The following is a 15,042-nucleotide window of genomic DNA, read 5'->3' on the forward strand; positions in this document are numbered from 1 at the left end:
CCCAACCCCACCCCCCGGTTTCCTCCCTCTCTCTCCTTTCTCTCCACATACCCTTAGACACAAGCCACCACACTGTGAGGAAGCCCATTCCCACGAGAGGGCCATTCATAAGTGTTCTGGCCAAAATCTTAACTAATGTTGATCAAGCATCCACAGCCAGACAAACGAGTGAACGTGCTTTCTAGATGATTCCAGCCCCACCCATCGTCTGACTTCAACCGCAGGAGGCACCTGGAGTGAGAACTGCCCAGCTGAGCACAGTCAAATGCCCAGACCAGGAGAAGGGATAATAATGAACGACTGTTGGTGCTTTCTGCCACTCAGTTTAGGGCGGTTGGTTCCTCAGCACCGGGCCATCTGAAGTCAGGAAGCAAAGCCCAGCCAGCATCTGTGACCATGAGGTCACTGTCCACCATCTTTCAGACCCCCAAATCCCTGGGAGGTGGCCGCCCCCAGCTGGGGTGACATCCAGGGACCCACTCACAGAGCACTGCAGTCGGAAGGGCTTGGTGGGCGTGGTGAAGCTGGCGCTGCGGATGGGGTCCGGGTTCAGGCCGTCGTTCCACTGGGCCAGGAGCGCGTCCCGGTGCACGGTGACCCCGGCCGCTCCGAGAGCCTCCTCCACGGCGCCCTCCACCGCGTAGTTGTTGAGGCAGCTGACGGCGGAGGAGGGCGGGAGCCGCACCAGGTGGAGGCGGGGGCCCTGCACGCCGAGGCTCAGGAGCGCCTCCGCAGTGGTGTACGCGTCGATTGTGTGCCCGTAGACAATGACATTCCCTAGGAGAGGAGGGAGAGGCTGCGATGCACCGTTAACAGACCCCAAACCTTATTAGTCAAATGCTAATAATGCCGAATTGCTCCCATAACCCTCTCAGTTTTCAGCCGCGGGAAGCCAGCGTTGTTGCCTAGCAACGGCGACCAAGCTAATTTAGCAAAGAATTGGCACAAAACATCCCACAAAGTAGTCAAGTACTTTTACTGCAGAAGTAGGACATTCATTTATGTTCCTATAATTTGAAAGTTGAAATTATGCTGAATGAAGCTGTCTAGAATAAAACCCTTTCTCTTGCTTTTTGTTCCCTATGTGCTACACTTATTAAGGAAGCAAAATTACTCAAATTCGCAATATATACAAGTTCTTCCTCAGAGAGGAAAGGACAAAGGTAACACACTCGTGCACGTGATGCTGTGACATTGTCTTATTTATACATTAAACTGGGCTGATTTCAAGGAAATGTTTCCTTCTTTGAGAAGTAAAGACTAGAACATTCTGCTTTTCAACAGATAATTTTACAAAGATTCAAATCTTGATTTTTTAGAATTTCACGTGTCAAGACCTAGCCAGAGAGACTGAAAGGCATTATTTTGGTCAGCAAGTATAAAATCACAAAATAATCTTGACAGATTTCCCATGAATAAGAGTATTTTGATGGTAATGGTCTATACTACTCATTTACATATACTACTCAAAAACACTATGGAAATAATTACATATGCTATTCTATTGCATCAGTTTCAAGATCAATGACACTGTTAAATGAGTGAAATGTAGCACATGCTATTTTTGACCCTGACCTGGCATTTCTACCTTTCACAAAGGAAGAAACTGTTATAGACTCACTTTTCAGGTAAGACATAACTGTTTTACCACAAAATATATGCTTCACTGGATTCTTCTCCTGTTTATTAAATGGTACGAAATGGAATTTTACAAGGCAAAATAAATGCCAAGTGTATTCTTTCAATTTGGTTGAGGAAATCATGCCAAAATCAATTTCAATCCAAAATTGAAAGGTGTGAGGGCTTGTCTTATTTGCGTAGGCAAACTAAGCTGGACTAGCTCTCAGATGGCTTCTCTGGGGGGTTCTAGAAAGTTCTCTCATGCTCCCTGCTCCTCAGCCATGGAAGGCCAAGAAGGCTGGTGCGAAGGCAGGGGTCCTGGCTCCTTGCCTTCACTAGGATGCTCAGTCTTGTGGCTCTGACTTCCACTTTGTTCAAGAGCTCTGATGCAGCATTCCTCGGTGAGCTGCAGGCCCTTTGGTTGAAACAGGCAACATTTTGCTTATATTATGGAGGCTCCCACCTGCTGAGAAACGTGACTCTTGGCTGTCTGGCACAACAAAGCATCAGCCTGCCAGGAAAGGCAAAGCTTGAACCTAAGACTGTCCAAGGTTTGAGGTTTTGTGTCCTTTGGAAACACACATACCAAAACAATCTTCATTTTCAATAGAACACAGTGAAGTGTTGAGGCCCCACCTGACTCAGAGTTTGGTGTTTTCAAGTCACCCCACCTCAGCTGTTAGCAGCTACACTGGGAGTGGGCGTCTTCACAGTCAGCTCTGGAAGTCGGGCAAGCTGCGCTGTGGGCTTGGAAGGCTGTACCATCCAGAAGGGCTGCCCAAACTGCAGGCAATGCTGCTTTTCAATTCAAAAGGTAGTACATTTCCTATAACTTCTAATTTTTTTTTTTCCCATTTTATTTTAATACAGACAGTTCACGTGTATGTTTGTTACATGGATGTATTTTGTAGTTGTGGGGGTTGGGTCTCAGGTGGCCCATTCCCTAGATAGTGAATATTGTGCCCCATAAGTAATTTCTGAACGCTAATCCCCCTCCCTCCTCCCCTCTTATTGGTGTCCCCAGTGTCTATTATTTCCATTTTTTTGGTGGCCATTTAGCTCCTGCATATAAGTGAGAATATGCAGTGTTTGAAAACCTCTAATTTTAAAATAACAGGTTTATGTATAGATATTCTGACTTCTAAATGGGTTTGGTTACCTTTAAGTTTAATTTGAAACAACATTCTCTAACAGAAATATAAGATTTCAGTTAACTTAGCAGCTACAATAACAAGCCATCCCAAACTCACAAACAACTCCAAGCATGTGTTGGAACTCACGCATCTCTGGGCCGGTTGACATCAGCTGACCTGACTCCAGGATGCAGATGGGTTTGAATCTGTACCACGTGTATTTCATCTACCTGGACTGGTGGTTACCTGAGGCCTTTTCTACTTAGGGCAAAATGTGGGACCCAGAAAGGCAGGCACCGCGCTCAGGCACAGCTCAAGCTTCTGCCCGCATCACAGCCACCAACATCACGTCCCATGGATCAAAGCAAGTCTCCTAGCCATGCCCATGGTCAAGGGAATGAGGTAGCCACTCTGTTCCCACTCTGCTCCCACTCTGCAGGGGGAGGGGAATGAGCATTTGCTAAACAGCTCAACAGTGGTTCAAACCAGCACAGTCACACACACATTAAATAACTGCCTGCATGATTTCTTCGTAAATCTCTTATTGAAACATGCTTTATATGATTATTTAGTTATATTTCTCTCATTTCCCATAAGTATAGTAAAATCTCATTATAATAGAATGTGTCGGTAAATAAATAAGAACATGTTACAGGTCAGATCACCTCCCTCCACAAATATAACAGGATGTGATAAAAACCTGACATAAAAGTCAAGCCCACCACTCTCTGCCAGTACAATCTCTTGCCTTTAAAGGTCTCCACTCTGTGGGAGATTATCCTTTCCATCAGCTTTGTGAAATTGCAAGTTCTTTCTACATCATGTCTCACTTTTACTTTATAAAGCACTTTTAGATTCAGTTCACGTTTATCTCATGACTCCTATATACCAGGCATAAAGTTGGGTATCTTCACGAGTAATCCTTTATATTATTATTATTATTGTCAATAACTATAACATTTAGATCTGTTAATAATAACATTGGCTTAACCTAAATGCCTATAAATAATTTTTTCATAAACTGAAAGCAAAATATGAGAATGGTGATAATTCATAGAATAACCAAAGTCATATTTTGGGGGATCCCACAGAAAAAAACTAGTAGTAGACAAAGACTTTGATTATTCCTATTGAGATAAATCAACCTAGATATAAAAATATGATTACGCATATTTATCAGAGTAATTGTACTAGAACAGATGAGTAGGAGTTAGTGTTTTGGAAGAACCATATTGGGGCCTCACCTCAGCTTGTCCATAGCTGTGCCTGGGCCCTGGCACATGGTCTACCCTCTAGCTAGGTGAAGTCCCAGCAGGCCCACAGGGGGTCTCTGGCTTTCCTTCCCCGCACTCACCAAGGCCTACACATCTGGGCCTCTCTGTAAGATTACTTCTTTGGACTGTAAGGTCCATGTTTGCCCTTGGTGAACTGTGTTATCCCTGGACCCTTGCACAGGGCCTGGCCTATGGGGGATATGGTCATATCTCCTGACTAGATCCATAGATAAAGGTTTACAGTTTATTAGATTGCTGATCCTAAGACTTTTTTCTTGCTAACTGAATTATACTTTTGTGCTTTCTAAATATTTTGTACAGAATGTCACTGTGACCAGACTTTCTGACTATATATTTCCACTTGATATTCACTGTTAAGTTGAAATGTAAGAAATACCCAGTCACAGAATGGGTTGTATACCAGAGATATGTAAGACAGAAACACGTTCCTCTTAATAATGTAAACTCTGGTTATTAGATTTTCAGTGTAGCTCACAAAATCCTACCTATTTCCAAGTGTAACCAAAATTGTGTGTGGCCACAACAAATTATAGACATCAAATAATATTCCTGCCATTTTGGTGGCGTTTAAAGTCAAAGAAACATGAAATCACATCTTTCATGTGCTATTTAAGAAAAGACAGCTGTTGAGTAAATAGAAAAACAGGTTTATAAAGATGCTGAAGGCAACTTTGGGAGTTTTTAGGAGTTTGAGAGGTTTACAGCACTGGTTTTACTTTAGATGCAAATTATTCTTCAGGTCTTGGGGCTTTCTTATGTCATATATGGAGGGCAGCAGTGGTAAAACGGTTGGTTCTGTTGCAATAGTTTGATCAATTTTGGGCTGAATCAAGGAGCAAAGATGAGGGAAGGAAGGAAACAGAGTGAGAAAGAAAGAGCTCAGAGAGACAGAACAGCAGGAGCCTCAGAGAAATAGACTTTCCTTGATTCCTGGGTGAGGGATAGAAGGAAGAAAGATCAAAAGTGACAGAAAGCAGCTGCTTAAGCCCTAGGTGGGATGAACCAAGGGGAAACGGGTAAGAGGCACTGCTGTCTTTTTGTTAGCATTGCTGTAAAGGAACACCTGAGCCTGGGGAAATCTATAAAGGAAAGAGCCTGCTCACGGTTCTGCAGGCTGTACAAGAAGCATGGCACTGGCGTCTGCTTCAGGTGAGAACTCAGGCATCTTCCATTCACAGCGGAAGGGGAAGGGGAGCCGGAATCACATTATGAGTCGAAGGAAAATGAAAGAAGGTGCAGGCTCTTTTTAACAATCAGTTATCTCCAGATCTAGCGGGAGGGTTCCTAGCTGTTGACATCTGTTCATCCCACCTCCATGACCCAAACTCCTCTCGCCAGGCCCCACCTCCGACACTGGAGATCACATTTCTTTCTTTTTTTTTCACCTTTAAATTTTTTACTTTAAAATTGTGGGGTACAATTCAGGACTAGGTATACAAATATTCATCGTGCAGGTATCCTTGTTGATGAGGTGTGCCCTCCCCCTTCCCCAGGCAGTTTCTCACTACTGCCAATCCCACCTCCCCACAACCCCTTGCCCCCACAGTTTCCTGCTGTCAATCCTTTTCTTAGAGTGTTACAATAGTTGTTCAAGGTCCACTTATGAGTGAGAACATGTGATACTCAGTTCTTTGTTTCTGTGAAAGATCACTCAGTATTATAGACTCTAAGTCCATCCAGGTTGCTGCAGAGTTCATGATTGTTCTTCATAGCTGCGTAATATTCCATTGTGTATATGTACCACATTTTTAAAAAATCTAGCCTTCTTATCTACAAGGATCACATTTCAACAGGAGTTTTGGAGGAGCGAAACATCCAGACTCTATCAACCATGTTGGCTTCACCTGAGAGGAATACTCGGGCTAACGGCCGTGTGCCAGCTGGTGTATGCGGTGGGTGACTGGGGGTCTACTAGCACAGAACAGCCTGGCAGCAGTACAGATGGGGGAGGCAGCCTGGGTTATGGCAGCCTGTGACATGTGTTCTATAGCATGCTTTTAGTAAGCCAGAAAACTTCAGTTAAGAACAGATGAGTTGAATGCAAGTACTTCTACCACCTACGGGCTTTGTACCTCATGCAGTCCTTGCAAATATTGTGAAACACACCATGGGCTTCCTTCATAATCAGACAATCACATACATGGCTTTGAAATTTCCAGGTACATATGGAAGAGACAGAATGGGGAAATGGTGAATTTCCCCTGGATATCAGTTTTTAAAAGATCTGGTCACTGTCTTTTTTCTAGTTCAGCTTATTTAACAGGTAAGAAACAACTGGCTTTTGCACAGGATCTGACAGGTGACAGAGGTTAAGGATGGGTTGCCCTACTTTAAAATGGCAAATAACTAATGATTAGATCACTTAGGGTGGATTTTCCACAAAGGATAAGGGAAGGTACTCATAGCAGTGTTCACACAAGGCCAATCTTTGTTGCTCCTTTTAGAGCATAAATGGCGCATCACTCTGAATACGGGTATGAAATGGGCAACAGGGTCCCAGAGGGCCACGTGGAAGGTGATCACATGGTAGCCCCTAAAATTGAAGTTGGCAAGAAGGAGCCCCAAGTCATCCCCTCACTGCTGGCGGGCAGCAGCCTTTGGAACCAAACGTGCCAGATGTTTCCAAGAGGAAGGAGGGACTCCAGTGGTAGAGAGAGGGAAATGATGCTGCGACCGGTCCCTGGGTGAGCCAGCAACCCCCATGTGGACCCAATGGCGCCAGACTTGCCACTGATAATGCCCATGCCAAACTGCAGGTGATTGGTTGACTTTTGATACACACTCTTTGAAGGTGTGAATAAACAAATGAGCAACTCTGATAGTGACCAACTAAACCAGGCGATCACAATCCAAAGTTTCAGCTAGAATAATGCACCCAATTCAGAAGGTTCTTCAATGTATGTTAACTGCAAGGACGACATTGCCAGTGACACCATCCTTGTTCCTGAAGACAATACATGATAGTTCCAGGGACTAGAAAACTCACTAATAACTAAAGGTAAAACAACTTTATCAGAAAGGAAAACTGAGCTGATTTCCCTATTAAATTCAAGAAATAAAATACAGTGCTAATGCCTGTGTGTGTGTGTGTGTGTGTGTGTGTGTGTGTGTGTGTGTGTGTGTTGGGATCTCACTCTGTTGGCCAAGCTGAATGAAGTGCAATGGCTCAATCACGGTTCATTGCAGTCTCGACCTCTCGACCTCTTAAGCTTAGGCAATCCTATTTCAGCCTCCAGGGTAACTAGGAGGACTACAGGCACACACCACCATGCCCGGCTAAATTTTTGTAAAGAGATGAGGTCTCACTATGTTGTCCAGGCTGGTCTTAAACTCTTAGGATCAAGCGATCTTCCAGCCTCTCAAAGTGCTGAAATTATAGGTATGAGCCACCATGCCCAACTTGTAAATTCTTTAATGTTTGAAACCAGATGCTTTTTTTTTTTTAAAGCAGAGATAGGATACTGCTTTGTTGCCCAGGCTGGTCTCCAACTCCTGGCCTCAAGCCAACCTCCTGCTTTGGTCTCCCAAAGTACCGGGATTGCAGGCATGAACAACTGAGCCCGACCAGTGTTAGTTTTTTTAGTCATAACCTAAAAGTAATGGGACAACTGTTTAAAGAAACTGTTTTCAGTAGATGCCAGAAAGCATTTTATTCTTTTGAACTGAGTCTTTCACTTTGAACCCCTCCGGCAGGCATGCTTTGCTGCCATTTCATGATCATGCTCAGTGTGCTAAAGAGGAAAAATACTCCAAAGAGAAACCAGGTCTTGGGAAGGAAGGGAAAGATTTCCTGGTTATGGAAGGGTTTCAGGATACTGGCCATTAAATCAGATCTCAAGAGGTTGAGAAATAATTCAGAATTTATGCACACAGATATCAACATGAATTTTTCCTTCTAGTTATTATATTTTTAAGACCAGAGAAAATAAGAATTGTATATTATATGGCATAGTTTATGTATTTTTCACTGTTTCTATGCATAGTTGCCTACTTCTTTGTATTTTAATGAAGAAGATTATAGTCTCTTTCTCTAATTCAAAAGAGACATACAGTGGTTATGTATGATCTCATTCATCCTCAGAACAGGCCTGATCTGAGATAGCTTTTATTATTTTCTCCAGAAAACTGAGTGCAGAGAAGTTAAAGAATGAGCTCAAGGTCACATAGCAAGTAAGTGGGTCATCAGGACTTGAACCTGTGAGTCTGTTTTCAGAGGCAGGGCTCACACCATTGCACTGCATTTGGAGACGGACATGCAACATGTCACTCAAATTACACTCTCACTGGTATTTTATCTGGATCAAGATCTTCAGCAAATAACTAGATAATGAAAGAATTCTAGACAGATATCATAGAATATTAATAAATTATGTACTAAAGCCTCAAGAAGAATGCCATGCCCATGAATAGACCAAGGGATGCTCTTTTCGTTGTTTGTAAGTCGAAGTATAAGATCTTTATGCCCCAAGCCTGACCTGTCCCATTCTGCTCTGCCAAAATAAAAAGGGAAGAATATATTAGATATATAACAAAGGCTTTATTCGATGATGCATGCACTGGAATTTTAATGTTATACTTTTCCTACAAGCATGCTTTTAATAAGGCAGTAAACTGTGTTTAGCTAAAGATGAAAATAATTGATCCATTTTGAACCATTAAGGCAGCTTTATTTTTTTTACTTTACTTTCATCCTACTTTTCATTTTCATGGAAAGCACAGCAGTAAGAGCAGATGAATTTCAATTAGTTTCAATTAGTGCCATAAACTGTCTGCCGTATCGGTTGCTGGGCTCTATTTGAGTCCCCCAGCTGAATGCTCCAGGTTTTGTCTGCAGTTGAAAGCAGTGCTGGAGCCTGTGATGTCAGCTCTTCCCTACGGCACCAGGGCAGTTCTAACAGTTCGGGGCAATTGACATCTATACATCCATCCAACTCAAAACAACCATGTCTTTCCGACTGGCCTCGTTCCATCACAGAACTGGTGTTCTCCCTTGGAAGCGAGGACAGGGAGCTACAACAGTAACTGGGAGAAGGGGCTGGCATCTGGGCATCTGTATGGGTAGAAGTTCGGAGGCAAGCCAGCCTCCTCCTCCTGGGAGCATGCCTTATTCCTGCTGCCCAGCATCCAGTCTCCCTCTAGAATAATTCTTCCACCATGCTTGGGGAACAAGGTCTCTGTGCCTTAGTGAAGTCAGGCCCCATGTTTCCCAGGATTCGGGGCGTGGTTCCCAACAGACATGCAATCCGGTCAGTCAATGAGACACAATACAATTTTTTTTTCCTCTGTTCTCGGCTCCTTTGTTGTTTAGAAAAGGGGAAATTAGCACTGAGGGAGTAAAAGCAAACTCCTAGGATACATGTCCCCATTCCTTCCAGTGTTATTGGGGTGACATGAAGAGAAAGCAAGGCTTGAATGTCCAGTGATGGTGACAGATCACTCCCTCGATCTTTCAAATGAGTGGTGGGCAGTCCCATCATGTGCCAGACATCTGTTCTCTGCTTCCACTATCATCATCCCATACTGACTTGGAAACACACTAGAAGTAGCTGTGTTGACAGGCCACCCAAAGGATTGAGGGTGACACTGCCAGCTGTCACCTGCACTCACAGCGGCCCAACCTCAGAGGCCTGTTGCCATCCTGGTCACCCATTCTTTCATGGTCACTTCTCTCTGCTGGCATGTATGGAGAGGTCCCCGTCCTCGAGTGGTGTGCACAGCATGACCCACTGGGGCTCCTTTCACTGGGACCCCATTTCCTAAACAGTAAATGGCTAAACTTGGATGTGGCTGGACACTTGAGGTGCACCACAGCCTCTCTCCCACCTGCTCCTCCATCCTCACCTCCCACTGCTCTCTACGGACCCTGCCCAGCCCAAGTTGTGGGCCCAGCATCTTTTGGACACAACCCACATTCCCCCAAACTCTCTCTCTCCATTTGCTTATCCTGTCCTCCTTTAAGGCTGAGCTCAGATCCTCCCTTCTCGGAGAAGGCTTCTCCAAACTTCTCAGCTTCCACAACTCTCTGGAAGGCCAGAGTGCCTCTACAACAAACTGGCATCTGGTCTACACAGATCTCCATTTTTGTCCAGAGACTATTATCCTTGACTTCACCATTTAGCAATGGCAGAGGCTGAGACTTACACTGGGGAACCTCCAACAATTCCATCACATACAACAGTAATAGTATTGTTAACAGCAGCCTATATTTATAGAATGCATTCTATCACGTGTCTCATTTAATCCTTACAGCAACCCACATGAAGAAGATATTATCTGGAATCTGAGATGCAGAGGGGTTAAGTAATTTGCCAAGGGAAATGGTAGACCCAAGATTTGAACCCAGGGTGTCTGACTTCAGAATTTGAGCTAGCCGGTTTTGACAATGCCTGTTATTCACAATGAAGATCCAGGCTCATTTATATAGCCAGCATATTATTATTCTCATTAAAGACAAAGGAATTTTTAAAGAATGCCATCAATTTCACTCAAAGGTTCTCCTGTCTTCATGTCAACTGGCCATCCATTTCCTGGTTAGATTGAATGCAAAAAGTTAAGACTCACCATACAGGGGTAGGGAAAAGAGTTACATTCTGAACTGTCTTCATTTACATGCACTAAAGCAGTTTATTGAGCACCTACTACATGCTAGGCAATGTGCTGGATACAAGTGACATGGAGAGAAGAGAAAGAGTTGTAACTTTCAAAGTGGCTTGGGGCTTCAGCAAAGTATGGTACTCTTGATGTCTCAGAAACAATGCTGCAATGACTATCCTCTTTTCAAAATGCAGTTCTGGAAAGACCACTGGGTTTTCCACAGTATTAGAAGGAATTTGAAAGCCCAGCACTGAAACTCAAGTATCCCACTCAAAGTCGCACTTAGGAAGCAGAGGTCATCAAGGCGACTCAAGTGATCTGGCATGAATGTATAGTTCTCCACAGATCCGCCCTCCCTGCTGAACACACCGCAGTCTGCCAGGAGACCAGGAGGCTCGATGTGGAGACCCCACAGCCCCACCCCCGGCTAGCTGAAGTCTAGTCTGCACCATGTTTCCTGGAAGCCCCTGTAGGTGTATTTCTGTTGTTGGTTCTTGGCTTTCAGGTGTAGGGGGCTTTCCATAGCCAATCGGGTTAACTGTCCCAGGCCCATTCTGTTCTGGGCTGATGCTGCAAGAATAATAACTGCAAGAATAAGATCCGAATGGGACTCATGTCATGTCTGAATATGATTCAAATGATGGAGAAGTTACAAGATGAAGAGTTTCCTTTGGCCAACAGGTTGGCATTGTTCCTCCTAATGTGTCTTACTTAAGGAGTAATTTAGTTAACCTGGCCAGGTAGGGTTTCCCAGATAGCTCCCAGAACCTGGTCCCAGCATCTGAGTGTTAAGAGCACTACCTGGGAGGTGCCTGGGGAGCCCTTAAGCACCAGACCCAGGGAAGATCACCTACAATTATGACGAGAAACTAATCTCCACACAAGACTCATTCTAGCTGTTCAGTGGACAAAGTAGGCACTCAGGGGGCTTTATGCTGATGGGAAACATTCTTACATCTTGAAAAAGTATCTCCCTTGAGGTGGGCACCAGAGCATCACCATCTCTGACAGCTAGTCGAGTCAGCAGAATAGCACTGACAGTCTTCCCCAACCTAAGAACCAAAAGGACACTGAGGAGGCACCTGAAGGAGACCGTGGTGCTTCCTGCCTTGGAGTTTCTAAATTCTCTGCCATCAGCGTTCTGTCTTAAGATTTTCATTGCCACTGTCAAAGGCCCTTTTCTTGGTCAAATGCTCCATAGTCCTAATACCCAGGGTTCAAAGTTAAAGCACTGCACGCTAACAGGTTTGGGCACAGTCTTAAGATATACTTTGCGTTTTGTATTGACTATTGGCTTTTGTGTTTTCAGGGAGTTTAAGTTGCATTTTAGGTTCTGGATTTGATGAAAAGGGAATGATTTATCACAAATGCTAAGGCTAAAAGCAAATTTCTACAAACTACAGATCTTCTATTTTTGTAAATAAGTTTTACTGGAACACAACTGGTCTATTTGTTTATGTATTGTCTATGACTGCTTTCTTGTTAAAATGGCAGAGTTGAAAAGTTGCAACAGACTATATGGCTTGCAAAGTCTAAAATATTTACTATCTGGTATTTTATAGTAAAAGTTTGCCAGCCCCTGAATTAGAGAATTCCCTGGATTAGACAATTCTCTAAGTCTAAATAGGTCACGGGCAGTGATTAAAGAACTGAAATGTTGAAACATGTGTAAACATACACAGATACAAAACTGAAAATAATTCAAAATTCTGATACAAATATGAAAATACAAATTTTCAAAATCTGGGTTGCTGATATGTATGTATGTATGTATCCGTGTACCTATCCATCCATCCATTCATCTATCCATCCATTCATCCATCCATCCCACCTCTACCCAAAGATTCCAGACTCAAGTGGTTTTAGGGGTGATTCCTGTACAACCTTTAAATTACTTTGTATTTCAAATCCCCAAAAGACATAGAAAACTTCCAAAACTTCATTGTAAGGCCAGCATTCCCAAAACTGACCAGCAAAGCATATAAGAGAAAACTACAGGCCAGTCTGACTTATGAATGTAGAGACAACAGCCTATAAAGTTATCAGCAAAAGAATTCAGCAAAGTAGCCGGGCTCAGTGGCTCAGCCTGTAATCCCACGCCTTTGGGAGGCTGAGGTGAGTGGATTGCCTGAGCCCGCGGGTTCGAGACCCGCCTGGGCTGCGAGACCTCATCTCTACAATAAATCAAAAAATCAACTGGGCGTGGTAGCGCGTGCCTGTAATTCCGGCTACTTGGAAGGCTGAGGTGGAAGGATCACCAGAGCCCAGCAGGTCAAGGCTGCGGTGGCTGGGAGCGGCCACTGCACTCCAGTCTGGGCGACAGAGTGAGACTCCAACTCAAAAAAAAAAAAAAAAAAAAAGAATTCAGCAAAGTATTGAATGCCACATAACACTTATTTAAGCATTTTTAATGTAGTAAATTTAGTAAACTTTTAATGTCATAAATGTAGTAACTTGGCAAAAAGTTAACTAATACCTAACTTGCCCACAAAACGTCCAAAGAAATCATATTTCATTTTAATGTATTGGTTACATTAGCAAATATAATTAAATTCTCTTTAAATACATATTTATTGTTATTTTTAAATTTTAGTGTATTATAGAGATGTGGGTTACACATAAGGATTAGCTACACAAGTAGGCTGCATGTGGGTAAAGTCTGGGCCTCCAACGGACCCCCACATCACCTGGTTTGGGACCAGGTACGCTTTGTGTTGTTACGTCCCTCCCCCTCTGCGTCCCGAAGTGCCCAGAGACTGTAGATCCCTTCCTTGTGCTAATGTGATTAATGCTCAAGTCCTACTTAAGAGTGAAAACACGTGGTATAAATAAACACATTTAATTATATACAGCAATGCCCACTTTCTGGGCACTTAGTGATCTTTATAACCCTGGATTGAATTGGAGTTCTGGGTTAGGATTCAGCTCTAACCACAGGTGGATGTGTAACACAACCAGGTCACTAACCATCTCTGGGTTTCTAGGTAAAATGATGGGGCAGTCCCAAGTCATCTCCAAACTCTGACTTCCAGGTTTCATTTAACACACACAGGTGGCCAGGCCCTACTCTGGTTGTGTTACGAGCGGAACCATCTCAGTGAAATTCAAGCACTAGAGAGGAGGATGTTTGAGAAAATGCTTCTGAGCGGCAAAGGCATTTGTACAAATGTCTTACTTTCTCATTTCGATTCAAAAAGTGCATGTAACTGGAACCTGGGTATTTGTGGGCAGGACTGTTCAGGCAGCTCTGAGACACAGAACAATGGCTGGTGGGAAGATGAAAAGACCCTTCCAACACAGGCCTTTCTTTTTCTTCCTAGGTCTTTTCAGCTTCACAAAAGGAGACATATTTTCCATATAATTGCTAAACATGTTTGCTTATTAAATTATTCTTTAATTAGTTAATGATTTTAGCCATGCTTTGCTCTTCGGATATTCATTTTGTGTAATAAAATAATTATAGATAATTAAACTATCTCAAGCCTTTTTCTTTCCCCCAGCAAACATGCTGGGTATCCAAAAATGACAACAAGTTGTAAATTAATCTGGAAAACAAAGCATGACAGATGAGTGATTTGGTTGGAATTAATTAGGCACTAATTATATACTGGAACTAGATGAAGAATGAGACTCATTATAAAAATAAAACGCTCTCCTGAAAAGATGCACGGTTCCTGACATCCTTACCTTCTGTGGCGATGAAGTTGTTTCTTATCCAAGTCAGTGCCTTAAGGCAATCCTCTTCATCGTTGAGGGTGAAATGATTGCAGGGAACTTGACCAGTGTAGCGCCGCTTACTGCTGTGTGGAACCTCTCTGTTTGTCAGGTGTTGACTAATATCGGCCTCTGTAGGGCATGGAACCTGAAGTATGTTAAAGAAATGCTCATTTCAGTAATAGGTAAAGTGTTGACAGTTTATGAAAAAGTAGACATAGCCATTTCCAGCAGAGATATGTCTTTTTCTGTCCCCCGATACAATCAATCAGGTTTTAGTTGATATGAAAACAAACAAACAAACAAAAACAAGCAACAGGCAGAAGAACCACTTGGAGACAATTTTCAGAAGGAATTACTCTGGTTATCTAATGCTATATAACAAATTATTTCAAAACTCAGTAGTAAAAAACAACCATTTATTGGCTCCCAGATTCTGTAGGTCAATAATTCAGACAGGGCATGGTAGGGGACAGATTGCCTCTGTTCCACAAGGTCTGGGCCCTCAGCTGGGAAAACTCAAAGGCAGGGTGTGACTTGGTGGCTGGGATCATCTGGAGGTGACCGATCTACCTCAATCCTTTTTCTATCCCAAGAAAACATGCTGAATGTTCAAAAATGACTAGTTGTCATGATTTGCTTAGCAGTAGATGTTGCTTGTGGGCTGGACCTTGGCTGGGGTTGTT

The 15,042-nt window shown here is 43.3% G+C and overlaps 1 protein-coding gene across 1 annotated transcript in view; it reads right to left on the bottom strand.

Moving 5' to 3' along the window:
- The window catches only part of CFAP61 (cilia and flagella associated protein 61), a 179,436-nt gene that overhangs the window by 73,198 nt on the left and 91,196 nt on the right, over positions 1 to 15,042 (bottom strand). Inside the window, exons 8-9 of the mRNA XM_021708871.1 lie at positions 14,330 to 14,504; positions 485 to 777 (exon numbers count right to left, since the gene is read on the bottom strand). Coding sequence (XP_021564546.1) covers positions 485 to 777; positions 14,330 to 14,504 — 468 coding nt within the window. The remainder of the gene's footprint in view (positions 1 to 484; positions 778 to 14,329; positions 14,505 to 15,042) is intronic.

The sequence above is a fragment of the Carlito syrichta genome, unplaced genomic scaffold, assembly GCF_000164805.1.
Source record: "Carlito syrichta isolate Samal-C Ts95f unplaced genomic scaffold, Tarsius_syrichta-2.0.1 Scaffold153530, whole genome shotgun sequence".
Taxonomy (NCBI): domain Eukaryota; kingdom Metazoa; phylum Chordata; class Mammalia; order Primates; family Tarsiidae; genus Carlito; species Carlito syrichta.